This window comes from Orbicella franksi, chromosome 10, assembly GCF_964199315.1.
Source record: "Orbicella franksi chromosome 10, jaOrbFran1.1, whole genome shotgun sequence".
NCBI lineage: Eukaryota > Metazoa > Cnidaria > Anthozoa > Scleractinia > Merulinidae > Orbicella > Orbicella franksi.
This window is the reverse complement of record NC_138154.1, coordinates 15,965,020-15,983,618: the sequence shown is the minus strand read 5'-3', so window position 1 is coordinate 15,983,618 and position 18,599 is coordinate 15,965,020. Positions and strand designations below refer to the sequence as shown.

At 40.4% G+C, this 18,599-nt stretch overlaps 1 protein-coding gene across 2 annotated transcripts; it reads left to right on the top strand.

The window, feature by feature from the left end:
• Positions 1-4,473: 4,473 nt before the first annotated feature.
• Positions 4,474-17,001, top strand: LOC145499570 (ATP-binding cassette sub-family C member 4-like). Of its 2 annotated transcripts, XM_081479092.1 has the most exons (8): positions 4,474-4,951; positions 7,741-8,266; positions 9,298-9,677; positions 10,746-12,073; positions 12,234-12,804; positions 12,997-13,133; positions 13,780-14,141; positions 14,718-17,001. In XM_081479092.1, exons 2-8 carry the CDS (start codon positions 7,751-7,753, stop codon positions 15,270-15,272), a joined length of 3,849 nt encoding a protein of 1,282 aa, XP_081335218.1. In that variant the 5' UTR covers positions 4,474-4,951; positions 7,741-7,750; the 3' UTR covers positions 15,273-17,001. The 2 variants fall into 2 exon arrangements, with proteins under 2 accessions (XP_081335218.1, XP_081335219.1); XM_081479093.1 differs by lacking the exon at positions 4,474-4,951 and having other exon boundaries at positions 7,285-8,266.
• Positions 17,002-18,599: the final 1,598 nt, after the last annotated feature.

Sequence of the window (18,599 nt, the reverse complement as noted above, 5' to 3'; positions counted from 1 at the left end):
AAAGAGATGAGCTAACGGAAGGGGTTTTTTGTAATTTAAAGATATTATTAAAGTCCCAATCTCTTGCCGCAGCAGATAGAATACGCAGAATTCATTCACTGTAACGTCTGCAATAATTAATATTAGCATTCTGCGTGTGGCGACGATATGATGGCAGATAGACAGCAGGAAGTAAAACCTTCGTGTAGATTAAATTTGCGCATATATTCTATCTTTTGGGATTAACATTTTATTTCAAGCGCTTACTTTTGTCGACTGCGTGGCGATCGCTTCAGTTTCGTCAATTATACTAACTCCTATAAGAGTTTAAAGTGGTTAACACGTCTGACAAGACAATTGGTGACGTCCAGTTACCGCAGAAAACCGCAGACGCGTAATTGTATCTCTCTGTAGGACTGAAAGCTGCGTTAAAGTTTTGAAGTAAATAGAATTCAAATCTGCATCTATAAGCTGACACCGGGAGCGCTTAACTTTGCATTTTTAGCATGAATAGTGTTGTGGCTGCTTTCACATGCATCTATCATCCTGTCTACATTTAATTGCTACTGTTGGACATCTTTTACTATGGAATTTACATACTTGAGCCGAGTATTATGTCTACTGAACATAAAGGGCTAACCCACACATGACCGCTTTCATGTGGCTTTGATTGCTTAGTTGGGAGAGCATTGCACCGGTAGCGCAAAGAATCCCGCTCAAAGCCTGAAAATTTTCTCAAGTCTTTTTTCCAGTAGTGTTATGGCTGCATTCGCATCTATTATCATGTCTACATTTAATTGCAACTGTTGGACATTTAGTATCCTTCTTTTGAGTTTTAGTGTACATAATGATTAACGGTGTATACACCTTATTCGATGGTTTGAATCACAATACGCACGGATATTTTGCGGCTTGCGTGGTATTTTAGACGCAAAGATGATGTTGTCTTTATGTTTCGATCGAGGCTATGGGAGATTTTGTGTTCTAGAAAACTACATATAAGCCCCCGAACCTCGTTCTTTGGCTAATAACTGTTAGACCATGTCAAGCTCAAACAAATCAAACAAACAAACAAAAGTTTGGATCACTTAGTTCGCTCATATTGCTACCCGCCGCTTTCGTTAGTATTTGCTCTGTTGTAACCGAGTCAGGCTGGGGCTCTACAGTGCATTAGGGGCACATATTTTGCGCGTTCTATCGACTTCATATGATAAAATGGCGTAATAGTAATCCTGATGCTACTGATACTCCTTAGTGACGTTACTGAATACAGCTGAACTGACTTTGCGAGATTGTCACTTACCTTCCTCACTGGCTGAGTGATAACACTCTCACACAAGATGTTCCAGTTAAATGGGGTTTTGGTCCGGATGATTGTATAAATAGCCTGCAGTCCTATGGTAAGCGTGGATAATTTGCATGCTGATGTATACAGGTATGTCACGCGATTTCACTCACCTAAGGCGATACTTAAAGGTTACACAAAAAGGGTTTACGCATTACGCTCAAATTTGTCACGATTATGCCAATCTTCAGTGTTCAAAAAACCTGACTATTATTCTTTTAAGAATAGAAAATGGAAAGTTCATAATAGCCGTGTTCAACCACATATTGATCATTGCAATGTAGTGTGGGGAAACTGTAACAAGGGCCTTTCTGAAAATCTTCGAAGGCTTTAAAATCGCGCAGCTCGCACCCTAATGTCTGCGAGCTATAATAGTAATTTGGATGATTTGTTCCGGGCACTGGGGAGACGAAGACTCTACTATCAAAGATTGGAACAGAAGTCTATCCTAATGTATAAAACATTACATGGTACGGTATGACACCTGATTACCTGAGATCAAGATTCGTATAATTCAGTCGTATAGTGTTACATTGTAAGTGCTTATCGTTTAAGGAATACCGAAAACATATAAGTTCTTCCACAACCTCGAACTGATTATCTTAAGAGAAGTTTTTCGTACAGCGGAGCTCAGTTGTGGAACAACTTACTTATAGACCTAAGACAAGCATCTTCACTGAGCGATTTTAAATCTAAATTAAGTCGCCACAGTTTTAAGTAATATCTCAATTGTAAGTAAATTTTTTAGAAACGGCCTCCATGAAAAGCATTTTTTAAATTTGAATTGTTGTTATTAATTTTTATTGTCGTTAGGTAGATGGGTAGATAGCCCAGTAAATTAATTGACTGAGGGAAAAACCGTGTATAAATAAAGTTATCTTATCTCATCTCACAGTTGTCCCATCTCATCTCATCTCATCTCATCTCATCTCATCTCATCTCATCTCATCTCATCTCATCTCATCTCATCTTATCTTACTATTATGCCCCGTAAATCTAATAGTATATTTAACCTTAACGCTAGTGTTTTTGAAGGATAAGGGATGCCTCGAAGTAATCCCCGATTGCTCTGGCTTGCTTATAGCATAATAAGGTTTCTAGTTATGAAAAAGAACTTGCTCCGATGCAGAAGAAGAGAGTTGAATTAGCAAAACCTGTTGGCATGTGCAGTGTGTACTCTCTAGTCAAGTTACTAGTGCCCATATTTCTCTTGGCCGGTCCAAGGCCCCCAACCGTTTATCAATTTTTGGCACTATTAATCCGGCATAATGCTCTATCTTTTGCCTACTACAGTATTATGCTCAAAATAATGCCGGTATAATGAGAAAATCCTAAACACAAGGCCGTGTTCTATTGAAATCAACCGTTCCAATTACAACTGGTTTAGGTTGAAAATACAAGTTTTCAGTTTCAACGCGGGAGTCATTGCCATGCAGACTTGCGGGAATGCACGATGGTTATGGTTGACGAGGGCGAACACGCCTTCAAAATCTCGAAATCATAATCTTATTGTTAAATTATTCGTCAAAATAAGCCTTTCTGTCCGTAGTTAGTGGAGGGAATGATTAAGAAGCGCTGTAAACATCAAAGAAGGAAACAAACAGGCTAAGATTTATGTTGGAAGGTCCTTGACCCCGCACATCTTTTGTTTTATACTCATGCATAAATTATATAATCGTATTGGTTAGTTGTGTGAGCACACATAACCACGTTTTGTATTTCGCCAGGTTTTTTGCAGGGCCAACCCCTAAAATAGCCAACAAAAACACATCAAAGAACTTTTCCAGGTTTCATTACCGTTTCCCTCTATTAACTATGTTCTGTCCAAGATCTGTTCGTCGGTAATCATTTTTTTAACGCGAGACAGTGAAAACGATCTATAAGGTGAATAAAGACCAATAAAAGTAACTGCAATTGGTACAAAAGTGTGTGGAGTGAGAATAATTGATAGGAGTGAAACGAGGTGAAGAGATGGGTTTGGAGGGAAGGAGTAAGCGAAATCTTTTCTGTTGCTCTTGTTCTTTTTGGCTGTGATCCATAGCATAAAATAAAAACTTCTTTTTAAAACCAGTCATGTAGCCATGTCTGCTGCAGTGCAAACCCATTCACCACTTTACGGTCACAACCATACGTAGAAGGCCAAAAAAAAAAAAAAAGACGCATAACATGGCAAATAAATTTTAATGAGGGGGGGGGGGGAGGGGGGTGAGTAGGGGTATGCAAATCCGTCGATCCGTGCCTTTTTTTCGCCAAATCCGTCGATCCGCCGATATTTTTGTTCAGATCCGAAAGCACAATTACACCCGGAAAGGTAAATGTGAATGCCATTGTTACTAGTAATTTCGCACAAATAATGAAAAAGGCAACAAACTTGATGACTATAACACATTACGATTCCAACAACAGTCTCACACCTGAGTTTGAATGAGCTTTGTCCGAAAAAAGAAATGATTTGGATGAACTCGTTAACATACCGACCAAAGCTGAAGAAAGATCTATGATCCAAATTTCGTTTAGGACCCAAGATCCGAACATCAAGACAGGCACAATCCAGAATCCGCGCCAAAATTCACAGCTGATCCTCGATCCACTGTGTTCTCAAAATCCGCGAATCCACTTGATTTACCGCAAAAATCCAAAATGCGTGCGCTTTATAAGGCCAAATCCGTCGATCCGAAAACCTATTCACCCCCTTCAAGTTCTTTAATATCTGGGCAATCACTAACCCTGACTAAATAGTGATTTATCCACCTTTTGAACAACCGGGGCCGGATGTATAGACCTCTGTAGGTTACAATTAGTGGTTGAAGTAAAGGAATGAGACAACAACATATCTTTCCCTATATTTCTTCATTGGACATTGCTGAAATGAATTATTTCTGTCGTCGTTCCCAATACCAGTGAATCCGGGTTGCCGATTTTGGTTTTAGGAATCCGTGCCACACAACATGAACAAATATGCAACTTGGTTGCATAACAAAAGCCTTTGTCTTTGTCCTTACTAGACAAGTAGGCAATTTGGTCAACTACCAATCCACAGCTGCTACAAAATATTTCGAGAAAACTGACCTGAACATGAGAGTTTCCGAGAGGATTATTCGCTCACTCCATACACGAGGCACCATTTGTCTGCAAATGACAACCGCTGACCAACTACTGACCAACCAGTTTTTGTTGCCTCGTGAACGACCGATGAGTCCCATGAATAGGCGATTTGCCTGATGGCGTTATTTGACTAGAATCCTTCACTTTTTCTGTTTCTTTTGTTAATTAGGGCAATTGTTATTTAAACCCAACTGGGAATTCAAAATTTAAATAACAAGGAAAAAACGAAAGGAATTCTGGTAGTTGTAGTCAAATGATGACAACGTGCAAATCTGCTGTAAATTTTGTTTTGCCGTGAGTAATTTTGCCTTGCCGTGTATGGTTTTTTTTTACCCGCCAGCTATCTTTGTCTTGCCGTCAGTTAAGTCACATTAATTTTTGCTGTGACTCCTTGTTTGCCCTGACACTTGTGCCCATGATACGAGAAAAGATCGCGTGACCATCACGCTTGGCTGAGCGAGATACGTTTCGCTTGATAGACCTTGATATATTTACACCATAACTTGAGCTGATTTTTAGGAGGTAAGTGATTTATATTCACATCAAAGTTAGTATTCCACTACTGCGTTGTAATACTTTTAATACTTTCGCCATTTCTAATGGCCTGTAATCCCCGAAGAAGTGAAATGAAGTGACCGTAAACACAAGAGACATTTTTAACGATCTCTTGCATCATTTCATGTCTAGCTGAAAGCAAACCCAACTGATCATGTTATATGAGCTGTTCAATACCTGTGGTTGTAGTATTTCAAGTCCGACGCAACTTAAACTGAAGTCTGCAATGAAGTATAACGTCTTTTAACCTTTCGTGTTTGAGCTTAAGTGTCAATGGTGTATTTGGTCACCCAGTTATGTGTACTGCCTTAACGCTTAATCGTGTACCAATGTAGTTAAAGCAGTCATTACCGCTCATAAGCATTGCCTGGCGATATTTATTGTCTAACTGCAGCGAATACCGTCCAAATAACAGTACAAATATACAGCGATATTGTACAGTTATTTGTACAGTGGAACTGTCACACTCCAGATACTCTCCCTCTTTCATTGATAAATTTATTGACTACAGCATAAGATTTATTGACTACAATAAGAAATACTACGACTTATTGACTAGAGTTGGATAATAAAACTCTTATTAGATGCTTTGGTGTGTAGAATCGCTTTATATTTTTACTCGTTGTTTGTATTTTGTCTCGCCTTACTAGCCTGCGTCGCAGACACTCTAGGCCCGGTCCAAACGCCGCTTCACTCATGTGCCGAACCAACTTCAGAGCGACTATGGAGCGACGGCTGGATCAGACGGCGTACTTGCGTCGAACTTAATTCGGGAAGCCGGTAGTAACAATTTTCGACGCGACATCATGTGTTCTGAATTCAAGAACTCTGTCCAAATAGAAAAGTTGTGACTAACATTTCGCTGTTATAGCAATATTTAGGGAAGCAAATTCAAACTCAATGTTCAGTGTTTGCGTTTAGACAGGTTTTCTCCCAGTTAATTCGACTTGTTAAAGGGAAATGTCATAAGCTGGGCTATTATCACGAAGAAAAAGCGAAAAATGAATTTGCGCCAAAGAAACTCGCTTATACAGTCCCGTTTCTCATAAATCAAAGGCATATTTTGTTGTCTTTATTTTTAGCGACGACTTCGAGCTTCATGCATGTCTGGTCACGCCACTCAATTTTGAGCCAATCACGAGTCCCGTTATATAAAAAATACATTACAGTAATTGCGTTCGTAGAACGCAGTCCTAATGCAGACTTGAGTCAGTTTGATGCGACGGTGGACCTTCGTCCGAAGTTGCGACACCGATTTGGCCGCCCTGTAGCAGGGGCGAAACGAATGACATCATCGCCAAACCATGTGCTGTACATTTCTTTCGAGTGCGGGTCTTCGTTTCGTTCAAGTGCGGGTTTTTGTGGACATTTACACTGTAATTTGGAAGCTGTAAGTATTCAATTGGGTTCGCAGCGTTGGATTTAGGTGAATTTAAACGCCTCGACGGTGGCATTTATCGAAATCTGAATCTGATGGAATTGTCCTTGTTTAATTTATTTGTTTTAAAACGAACACGACTTTGAAGCGCCTTGGCTTTCCGGATGTTAACCGTGGGAAAAGCTATATTTTGATTGCATTAGTTGATTATTTCCAGTCGCGACAGACACGTAGATAGCTCAGTCCTTATCCGGTTGAATATTGTTTGGAATCGGTGGAAAAGTACTCACGACAATGACTCAATGTTGGTGTTAATTTGTTCAAAAAGGCGACTCTAGAGATATATGATCGATTTGATTCAGGCTAGATTCTTTGAAAAGATTTTCACTAATTAATTGCTGGCCTCTTTCCCGAAATTATGCTGTGGTTGATTTTTAGATTAAACTGGTCGATTAGAGCATCTACAGAGTGAAGCCTTCAGTTTTGGCCAAAGCGGAATTCATGTTTTTCCTTTTAAATTTACTAGAGGACTTCACTGAACAGTTCTCGCTGTAAGCCACTTTTAAACTTCGTGAATTTTAATCGAACGATTTCAGGGAGAAATCAACCAGTAAGGAACAAGCGAGGAATTTGGTAACAATCTTAGTCTAAGAATCAACCAATCAAATCATGTTTCTGCAGTCACCTTTTCTGACGTTTTCCCTGCGTCTAGACCGCGCCGGTTAAGGGGCAAAAAGAGTTCTAGAGACCAGAACGTGTTGGTGTCTGATGAAACATGAGTTCCAGTTAGAAATTTAGAAAATTTCGATAGATCCGTGAAAAAGTGGAGATTCATATCAAGCCGGTTTTTAAAAGGATCGTCATCGTTTTTGCATCAAAGAATGGATTGAAAATGACTAAAAGGAAGAAGATCGAACCAAAACATTGTTTCATATTCACAGAACATATCCGCAGGAGAACAAATCGAGCCTGCAGACTCTAGGGAAAACCAAAACACCGGTCAAACTAATAAAATCCTTCTTTCTCTCATTAAACTCAAATTGTCATGCGCCAAGTCAATCAGTTTTCATGGCTCAAATGAAAACCTACACCGATCAAACTAGCAAAAGCCTTCTTTCTCTTTAAAGTGATGCGACTTCAATGAGCAAAACAGAGTGAGGACTATTTATCCCTCTGGTCCATTTGAACCAATAAACAATCTGCACGTAGAGATTCGATCAAAGAGGAGTACAACAGGATTTTGCGTTTGAAACTTTGTTTGTTTTTCCTTGTCTTCTACCATGTCTACCTGACTTGAAGCATTGAATGCAGGGGTTAAAGACAATTGCAACAGGAATTGTACAGTGTGTGTAACTTTCTTTGTATCTACGTCCGGTAGGTTTCCACCAATGGAAGATACCTCCGTTCGGAATCCAAGACACGAGGCAGGTTTCCTCTCGTTGTTGACTTTTTCCTGGATAAACAATGTTCTTAGACTGGGGAGCAAGCAACCATTAGAAGAGAAACACTTGTTTACAGTAGAAACTTCCCTTCAAGCAGAAAGGTTGGTGGCTGACTTGGAGAGGGAATGGCTGGCAGAAGAAAGAGCGTCTGAACAGAACCGAACAAAGCCTTGCCTGTGGCGGGCCATGATGAGAGTTATTCCCTGCAGAGACTATGTCATTGTAGCGTTCCTCAGGATGCTTTATGCTATAGCATTTAATATATTTCCTTTGATTGTGTGGTTTTTCTTGAAAAGCATTTCTACTTCCTCAGAGATCAGTTACGAGGCAACGCTACCGTTTGTCATTGGTATTTCTGTCGTTGTCTTTACAATAACTTTATGGTCAAATCATGGGTCATTCAAGGCGGAAATTATATCAACCAAACTGAAAGTAGCGACGATTGGACTAGTGTACAAAAAGGCAAGTGCTGTCCACTTCTTTTGAAATTGTTCATCAAAGGGAATGGTAATCCTTTGTACATGTTTGGACAATTTGGTAATTTTTCTCAACTTCTGATATCCAGCTTCAAAAGCTAAGCTCAAAACGAGAAAAACTGTGTCAGCGAAAAAATGTTCCGAGTGCGAAGAGAGAGAGAGAAAGAGGCTCGACTTCATTCTCTTGCAGAGGACCGCATGAGGTGAAGTCATTATAGCCCGAATTTCTTTGACTGTCGAGTCTCTGGTGGGATTAGTTGTAAATCCTCTTTTCTTTCAACAAGCGAGTTGAACAATTTTCTTTTTCGACTCATTAGTGAGCATTTCGACGTTGTCCACAGCGTCCAACACAAGTTAGACGTTATTTCAAAGTAAACTTCATACACGGTACTAAGAAACTACGACAAAACGTTTAATAAATTATATTCATTCTTCGATACGAGTACCAATACAAAACACAATGCATTGGGTAAAGCGACCGAAATCATCGAGTTTCCTAGTCATTCCTTCACTTCTTATACATGTATACATCGTAGTCCGAGCTCAGAATGGGGTAGTTTGGGCTACCCAAAGCTAAAGACCTTTCACTTGTTTCCTCGTGCACTCTGCCTGTTCGTTTTGCAAACAATCGATCATGGTGAAAAGAAAGCTTAGCGTCAGTTCACCTGGCCATAGTCTGTTTGCGGTCACACGTTTTGCGTTTCTTGCCTGTAGTGTGACGCGTTGCATTTGATGAAAGTTTTCTGCTCCGACGCGCCCTTAAAACCACGAAAGACTTTTTGAGAAAGTCTTGATCTTTTGATATACCCAAGAGTTTTATATTTCTGTAACTATAAATTATTAACGTTTTAGAAAAGAACGCCGACAACATTCACTTTAATACGCCCCATGCAGACTACTTTTTTAACAAGCGTTTTCACCATTTGGAAACAATTTCTTTTTAGTTACGCTGGAATCATTTCCTGGAGCTCTCAATATATTGAAAAAAACATTTATTATTTTTTTCTTCCCCTCTAGATCCTTAATCTAAATAGATGTACTTTGGAAGGCACTATCTCAGAAAGCACTATTAATCTTGTTTCCAACGATGCTCAAACTATTGAGCAAATGGGTGTAGCCGTGTACAATTTTTTCCTTGTTCCACTGGACATTATTGCCTCCATGGTGCTTGTGTGGTACTTAGTCGCATGGCAAGCCTTAATAGGAGCTTCTTTCTTTCTTCTTGTTATTGCGTATGGATCATTTGCAGCTCATAAGGCTGGCAAGGTACGCCACCAATCAGCTGCAGTGACCGACAAACGATTGGAGATAATGAAAGAGATCATTACAGGAATCCGCGTGGTTAAGATGTACGCCTGGGAATGGACCTTCGCAGATCTGGTTGCACAGATAAGAAGGTTTGTTTATCAGTTCGGCCACAATCCCACGTGTAGCCTCTCGTCAACACGTAGCACTGAAAAAGGACCCCGGTGGTGGACTCCTAAATGAAAAGGTCGGAGACTGCTCGTCAGTAAACCCCTAGACCAGTCTGTTCAGGAAAGGAGCCCTGGCTACTAGATTGGACCCGAGACAACGAGGGAAAACGGAAATGAGAGCATTTAATTGTTATTTTTTCAAGTGCACCCTTAAAGATAGCTAAAAATACTGGTGTTTTGTCCTAAACACGCCAAGCTAGACCAAAATCTATGATTTACACCCTTAGGAAAGACGATAGCATTCCCGACCTTTTCATACAAGAGTCCCCCCCTTCATCAGGAGATGGGCCAGGCCCGAAACGTCCACATAGTCTAAATTGTTTACCTTTTCTTGGCGCAATTTCATTTGCAATTCATGTTTCACGTGACGTCACACTGGCAGTTATGACTAAACCACTGATTTGCCTGGATACGTCCCCTCCCTCCTGTTGCTGGCCGAGAACTGTGCCATTTCAACAAAACGTTTCAGTGTAAAGCCAAGCCACGACTGTCACACAGTGGGGTTGTATAATATACAAATCCATTATCTTTTAATGAACCGTAGTACCCTCATTCCAATAAGCGATCGAATAAGTGTTCCTCGTAGCGAATGTAGCACTTAACACGTTGAAATAGATTAAACTGATTGGCAGAAAGAATAATAGTCTTCTTTCTCATCTGAAGGCAATATTGAGCATTATGACTATCAGAGCCCCTATTGTTACACCTCTAGTATCTTGGTTTTTATTCAGCTGTTTCTGGTAACAGAGAAATAAGCGTTCTGTCCCTTATGAATTCCTCTAGCGCCCTCCATTGAGCTATCAGAAGTAGATTAGAGCTTTGGGTATTAAACTGAATCATAATAAATTAATACGACTTCAAAGAAATGAAAATAGAGACTTCATGTACAGGAAAATATTCCTCAATAAAGCCCCGTTTTCTCTTTTAGAGACCATTTATTAAAGTTTTTAAATCATATTAACTCTAGGTGTTTCAATTTCTTTTTGGCAGAAGTGAAATCTCACTGATTCGTACCCGAGGATTCATTGTCTCGAGTATCTACGCGCTGTTCTTCACCAGCTCTGCCATGGCGGGACTCGTTTCAGTCACCACTCTGCTATTCACGGAAAATTCACTCACGTCCTTTAAAGTCTTCACATTGATGACCCTCTTAGGTAACCTAAAACTGGTAGTCACAATCTACATAGCAGAGTCACTTCGCCGTATTGCAGATGCAAGAACTGCATGCAGTAGGATGCAGCGACTGATTGAAAAAAGATACATTTTAACACGCAAAGTGTATCACCAAAAATTCAAAACTAGAAAGTATAAACCCCAATTTACTAGAATCGAGAGCTTTCAAAATGGAAAACCGGCTCTGCTCAGTGCTAGGAAACTTGAACAAACATGTCAGGACATCAAGCCACAGATTTTTATTGAGAATGTTACATGTTTTTGGAGCCATACGTCAGAACGTCCTACTTTAGATAATGTATCATTGAATGCTACTAATGGGCAACTTGTGGGCATAACAGGGTCAGTTGGAAGCGGCAAAACATCATTGCTGATGACCATCTTGGGTGAAATCCCAATCTCCTCTGGTAAAATGTCTTTTATTGGAAAAATGGCTTTTGTCTCCCAAACGCCATGGGTCTATTCTGGTACTGTGCGAGACAACATCGTTTTTGGCAAAGAGTTCCATGAGCAAAAGTACAATAAGGTTATCAAAGTTTGTGACTTGGAGAAAGATATCGCAAGCTTTACGAAACGTGATCTAACTGAGATTGGACAACGTGGAGTGATCCTAAGTGGTGGTCAGCGAGCACGTGTCAGTCTGGCACGCGCAATCTACTCAGATGCAGACATCTACCTATTGGATGATCCACTCAGTGCAGTGGATGCCAAAGTTGGTAGACATTTGTTTGATAGATGCATCAAAGAGTTCTTAGACGGGCGCATGCGTATTCTGGTCACTCATCAGTTACAGTTTCTGAAAGAAACAGACAGCGTTGTCATTCTTCGGAATGGCTCCGTTGTTTGTCATGGAACCTACAGTGGAATAGAGCAATACAGACAAGCGGCGTCCTGTTTTCTTCCTCAACAACAGCAAGATTTCGATGGCGAGGATAAAAATAGAGAGGATGTTTCAGTTTTTAGTGATGAGGCTTCCGAATCAATGAATTCCGCTATAGAACATCGTGACAGGATGGATCTGAAAGATGAAGAAGAGGAGAGAATGGTTGGAAGCGTTAAGTGGTGGCTGTACTGGAAGTACTTTAGAGCTACACTCCCAAAGATTCTGATAATTAGTCTCATCATTTTCTTCGCTATTGGTCAGGGTAGGTAGTCATTTTTAGTGCACGATTTTTTGGTATTTCAAGGGTATGCAAATGTCGCATAATGAGTAACGAAGTCCTCTTAAATAGATATTAGTATAAGGATATTAGGGAAATAAGCTTGGTCAATAACCCAAATGTATTGTGGCTTTTCCTTCTTCAGTGTTCTTGATTGCGCCTTCTTGGTGGCTATCACGGATGACTGAGATGCCATTCAATCAACAGAAGAGCTACCCAACGCTTTTGGTGTACGGATCCATTGTTACGGGCTCCTTACTTCTTACGACAATTTCCTCCTTCTGTTTCTACCTCGCTGCTCTAAAAGCTTCAGAAAACCTTCATGACCAGATGACAAAAGCAGTTATGAATGCACCAGTCCTATTCTTTGACACGAATCCAGTTGGTCGTATCTTAAACCGATTCTCCAAAGATGTTGGTTGCATGGACGATATCCTTCCAGGACAGTTTCTGTTTGCAATTCAGTTGTGCCTGTACTTTTTCACTGCTGCCATACTTTCAGCAGTAGTAAATGTTTGGCTTTTTATCACTTGTGCTCCGTTGACAGTGCTGTTTATTTACCTCGCCAAATATTATTTGATATCCGCTCGGGAGATCAGGCGACTTGAGGCGATAACATGCAGTCCAGTGTATTCCCTCATTGCTGACACTGTGGCAGGATTGGAAGTAATTCGATCATTAGAGATGGAGAACGATTTTCTTCAAAAATTTTACAAGTAAGTGTCCTTATATTCTCACATGTCTAAATTAAATGACGTTGTGAGCTGACCACTTTGAGGTAGCCTATAAGGAGGTAAGGCTTATATTTTATGGTTCAGGGGTAGATATATAACACCATTGTAACGTTAACGTGAAAACTCGAAGTGAACCCAATAACACTAAGCCTCTTGTTTTTCATTTCCTTGGAGATATCAAGACAAAAACACAGCAGCTCTGTTTTTATTGAAGGCCGCTACACGTTGGCTTGCGTTTCGAGGAGACCTTTTGAGTAACTTTCTTGTGATTTCCGTGTCAGCTGGAGCTTCGTTAGCAACACAAAATCCTGGTAAGTTCATCATATGACAGACTGAATCAATTGCCTTGGCCACCATTTACGCATGCACCAACCAGCGTCAGTGCACAAAACGTAAGATGTAAGATGGATTTACATGTATCTTGAAACGTAAGGAAATGTTAAATAGTCTGTTCGAACTTTCGTTGCTTCCAACTTTCGCTTAGATTTAACCGACTGACAATGAAATTTCTCCACGAATTTTCCTTACTTCGAAATTTCATTTCATTCAGCGAATTTTCAGTGTACTATGTTTTCACGTGACCGTGAAACTATTCCTTTAATTGCACAGATTTCAAGACGACCCTGGTGTCGTATTTAATGTTTTAATTGTGTAAATAAAGATTAACTGGCCATCAAATTGTTTTAGAGGGGGTATCCGATATGCATGAACCTCGTTTAGGTGCCATCTAATAATATTGGTGACAGAATGTGATGTTTTCGTCGACTGGAATCCCAAGAAGAACAGCAACACCCCTAGTCATCTTACTCCACATGTGTAAGCGAGAAACAAATTTGAAGTTATCATAAAACTTAGCGTCGCTTTCTTCATTTCCATCTCCACTAGTTGAACGTGGATAGCAGACATTCTTAGGATTTATTGTAATATGAAAGAAGACATTATTCATTTTGTTTCTAGCTTTGGCAGGTATGTCGCTCAGTTTTGCAGCCGAGACTTTAGATGCCTCACAATATGGCATCCGTATGGCTTCGGAAACAGAAAATCACATGACCTCAGTAGAGAGGGTGTTCACGTACACCGAAATTGAGCCAGAGCCTGGGTACGGCACTGAAACCCTTCCACCTAAAGAGTGGCCGACAACGGGCAGCTTGACTTTACGTGACTTGTCGTTGAGCTATTTGAAAGGAGCACCGGCAATTTTGAACAACATAAGCGTCTGTATCGCTGATAAGGAGAAGGTTGGTGTTGCTGGTCGCACTGGTGCTGGGAAATCATCTTTAGTGACGGCTTTGTTCCGAATGCCAGAACCTGAAGGAGAGGTACTGATAGTTACTTCGAGTTTTAGTTCTGTGATTTTTAGCGGATGAAACATGAGTTTTAGTTTCACTGAGCCGCAGTGTTTAGAAAATACCAATAAAGATCTTGGGAGAAGAAGAAGTGATCAATGAGTGAATCAATAAGCAACTGATTTGGAGACCGTTCCTATGTTGTCATCTCGTACTTATTTTATGAAGATATGATTGATCATCGCAACAACACACACAACTTAAACAGTTGTACAAATTAAAGACTCCAGCCTCAATTTACGGGTATATAAAAAACTCACAATGTTACCAGCTCCCAGTTGGCTTGATAGCTCAGTTGGTAGAGCAGTGCACCGGTATCACGGAGGTCGTGGGTTCAATTCCCATTTAAGCCTGAATTTTTTTCAGGCCTTAATTTCACAACTGCTCAAGTTGTGTGCATTACTGCGATGATCAATCATATCTTTCTACGCAGTTCAAATATGTCATCTTTTATATTATTATATTCACTCTAATTAGTTATTGCGTGGTAGAGCAATATCTTCCGGAGTGATTGACAATTCGACACGATTCTTCATTCACTATATCCAGGTCATTATAGATGGTGTGAACATCAAGGATCTCAATCTTCAGGCGTCTCGCAGGTCCATGGCCGTAATAACCCAGGATCCTGTCCTCTTCAGCGGCAGCCTCAGGAAGAACCTAGACCCTTTCTCTTTGTATCATGATCATGATTTGTGGCGTGCATTGGAAGATGTGCAGCTGAAGACCCTGGTACAACAATTTCCTGACCAGCTTGATTACAAGTTGAGAGAGTCCGGGAGCAACTTCAGTGTCGGAGAGCGCCAATTAGTTTGTTTAGCGCGGGCGCTGTTACAAAGAAGCAAGATCATCATTCTGGACGAAGCCACTGCTAATGTGGATTTCAAGACAGACAGACTGATTCAAGAAGTTATACGCAACAGATTTAAAGATTCCACAGTAGTAACCATCGCTCATCGCTTGAACACCATCATGGACTATGATAAAGTGTTGGTTATGGAGCAGGGCCGAGTGGTTGAGTTTGACAAACCTGAAATCTTGCTTCAACACAAGAATGGATTCTTTGCTCGTCTTGTTCAGACTCAAAACGCAATTGAAGCTTAGTCAAGAAGTAATCTCACGGACGTGCTTAAATTTCTCCTAAAGGGGAGGGAAATACATATGCTTGGCGTTTTTGTACGTGTGATGTACCTTCCTGAATTTTAACAGCTGATGTTAGTGAAATGAAACACAGAGGTTTTTAGAGCACAAACAGCAACCAAGGGTTATGTTGTCTCTTTTGGTCAGCATTCACCCTCATAAATGACTTGGAAAGCTCTTTTTTTCTCATGAAGAACTGGACGTTTCCAGCGAAAAGTCGATAATACGCGCTAAAGAAGATAGTAATGGGCTTCCGGTTGACGTCCGCCCCTGAAAAACGTCTGTAGTTTAAGCTTCCAGGTAATTTATTGTAAGAATTCTACCAGAAGAGCTACGTTATCGAGCACCCTGCATATCATCCACTGAATTTTTTAATCGGTAAATAAGTAATTGGCATCAATGATGAGGCCATAGGAATGCAGTAATCACGTCATGTATTAGACTATTTGCCATTCACACGCAGTTGGATAACATTTTTACACGCACCTTATGTTAATGTGTTATTTTTCACTAGAGTTTCTGTATGTTCCCATGCAGCACTCAATTCCTCTAGTCTGTTTATGAACGAATTAGATGGGAGTAGATTGCATGTGCCCGTGATCAGGATGAATTCTTTGTCACAAACAGTAAATACCATGGAATAAAGAGTTCTAATACATTTAGTGTGTGACTCCGTTGATGCAAATGTATCTTCCGCGAAATTTCAGCATCACCCATTCTCCTTAGCCTAACGATAGTCTGTGATTGCTCAGCTACATATCATGGTTCAGGAAAAGAGCGAAAAAGGCCCTTAATGCTCATGCCAAAAACTTAGTCATGCCAACTTTTCGACTGTCCAAGCCTCGTTCCCGCTATTCCGGGGAAAGCAGCTTTATTTCTACGGTTAGGCGTACCGTCCGCACTAATCCGTCAAGAAAACGGAGCTTTTCGAAATTCGATATTCGTGTGATTTCCTTGCCCGAGTTTTCTTCAAACACAAATCCAAAATGAACGGTGATTGTTGCGCTTTCAAATTTTCGTGCCTAGTGTGGACGAAAAACATTTGATGCTTTTTTTAGAGTGAGAACACCGTTTTCAATTTTCGGCGGCGTTGTGTGGATGGAGCCTGAACCAATAATCTAAATACTGGTTCAAGATTTTTATGCCGTGTGCGTCCCACGTAGCGGCCAAACCACCCCCCTAATGTTTCATGAAGGCTATATTTGCTTTGTTTATATATTTCTGAACCAAGTTTGGCAGATGAGCTTTCTTTGTTCTCCAGTTTATTTTAATTTGGCAGTTGTGACAAAATGTGAGATTATGACGTCATAATTGATTACGTGACCAAAACGTGCTATAATGTTTTGTAAAATCTGATGAAAAAGATTTTGTCATTTGAACGGCCTTGACTTGAGGAGTAAAATGTCGGAAACCGTTTTTTGCTATGATGATTATTTTTCGAGATATGGTAAGTTAAATATTTTTTTGTTGTCCCCCCCGGAATTTGCTTAACCATACTGTCCTTCTTAAGTCAGTCTCTCTGGTTTATTTTTTTCAGTTTTATTCTAGGAAGGCTAATAATCTAGAAAAATAGAAAGCTTGATGTTGTCAAAACTCATATGGTTTTAGAAATTTGATTTTCGGCTTTGTTAGGATGGTATTAACAGTAAAAGAACGGGTTACGTCACAGGTTATGACGTAACAAAACTAATTTTAACGCAATAACACTAGAGAGATAATTTTTTATTCCGATTTTCTTCTTTATTTTTGCTTTAGTCATGTGGCACATCAGATGTGCTACATAGCTGCATTTGCTAGAACAAAATTACCGCTCCAATTTGGGGATTTTTCTCAAGGGGAGACCCCATATTTTGCAGAGTTATTTTTCATATTTAAAAATGCCATATTTCATTTAATTTTTGTGATATGGACAAAATTTTTTCAGTTTTCTACTCCCCTTGATGTGCTCTTTCGAACACATTGTAAAAAATATGCATATTAAAAACTTCAAAAGTGGCAAAAAACATGACGTCATCACTGTGACGTCACAACTTTGACATTTACTGACATTTTTCACGTAGATATAATTGGCAATAGGTCTCCTGCTCATCTGCCAAGTTTGGTGTAGAAAGAGTCAATACGTTTTAAGTAATGCGAAATAATGTGAAATACTCAAGAGAAGGACTACAAGCAAATTTCTTCTAAATGATGTATTTCATGAAGCATTTCGTATTATTGCCAGCAGTAAACCCCGAACGAAGTGACCGTTGTAATGTTATGGCAAAGATCAGAAAGATAACTTTTTATCCCAGCTAACGAGAACAAGCACACGTGTATATTCTGTCTCGTCCTACTGCGCATGCTCAAAACCTGATATGTTTACATCTCCACCCTAAAAACTTTGTCGGGTGAAAGAAACAAACTTGGTCTCTAAATTGGAACCTAAATAACGCAAGTATTGTTCAAATTGAATCCAACGCAACAAAATTCTCAGACGGCTAAGCCGAGTTGTTCTGATTAACAAAGTTTAAAGGTCCAGCCTTAATGGCTTCTTTACAACACGACCACTTCTGGTTGTCAGATGTTGGTCGGCACTTCCCTCACCAACTGTAGCTGGTTTCTGGGGTGTCTGGGGTAATCCTGGTGACGGGACTTGGTGAGATGTAAATGTAGGTGCACTGGGCTGTGGTGGATTGTCTTGGCTAGAGAGCAGTTGACCTTCAAGGCTTGGTGCTACTTGGCCTGACGGTTTTAACTGTATTCTGTTGCGCCTTAGTTCAGAACCACTGTTTGTCTCTACAATGTAGGATCTTGGCTGGTTCATTTGCTCTTTCAGTGTTGCCGGAGTCCAGGTCTTGGTTTTTGGTTGAAACACCGATACTGGTTGGCCTGGTACTAGCTTTTGTAGCTCACGTGTGGACTTGCCATCATGCTGCTGTTTCTGAACATCTTGGCGGTGCTGCAGCTGATCTTGGTGGCATTCTTTTGTTTGTGACCGTTGGAGTCGTCCACTGCTGGGTAGTTGTGTGCGATATTCTCTATTGTTCAGTAACTTGGCTGGTGATGGTAAGTTGCTATCAACAGGCGTGGCCCGGTATGACAAGAGCGCAAGATACGGGTCCTGTCCTGCAGCCTCGGACTTCCTTAGAAGGTTCTTTACGGTTTGTACCATCCTTTCTATGAATCCATTGCTCTTTGGATACACTGGTGAGCTAGTAATGTGATTGATACCCCATTGGTCACAGAACGCTGCAAATTCCTTGCTGCTGTATTGAGGGCCGTTGTCAGATACCAGGGATTCTGGTATACCAT

Excerpts from the sequence above, each read along its gene's own strand:
- LOC145499570 (XM_081479092.1), top strand. The coding sequence starts at position 7,751 with ATGGAAGATACCTCCGTTCGGAATCCAAGACACGAGGCAGGTTTCCTC. Across the intron at positions 12,074-12,233 it reads TTTCTTCGCTATTGGTCAGG|TGTTCTTGATTGCGCCTTCT; the intron begins GTAGGTAGTCAT and ends TTCCTTCTTCAG. Across the intron at positions 14,142-14,717 it reads TGCCAGAACCTGAAGGAGAG|GTCATTATAGATGGTGTGAA; the intron begins GTACTGATAGTT and ends CACTATATCCAG.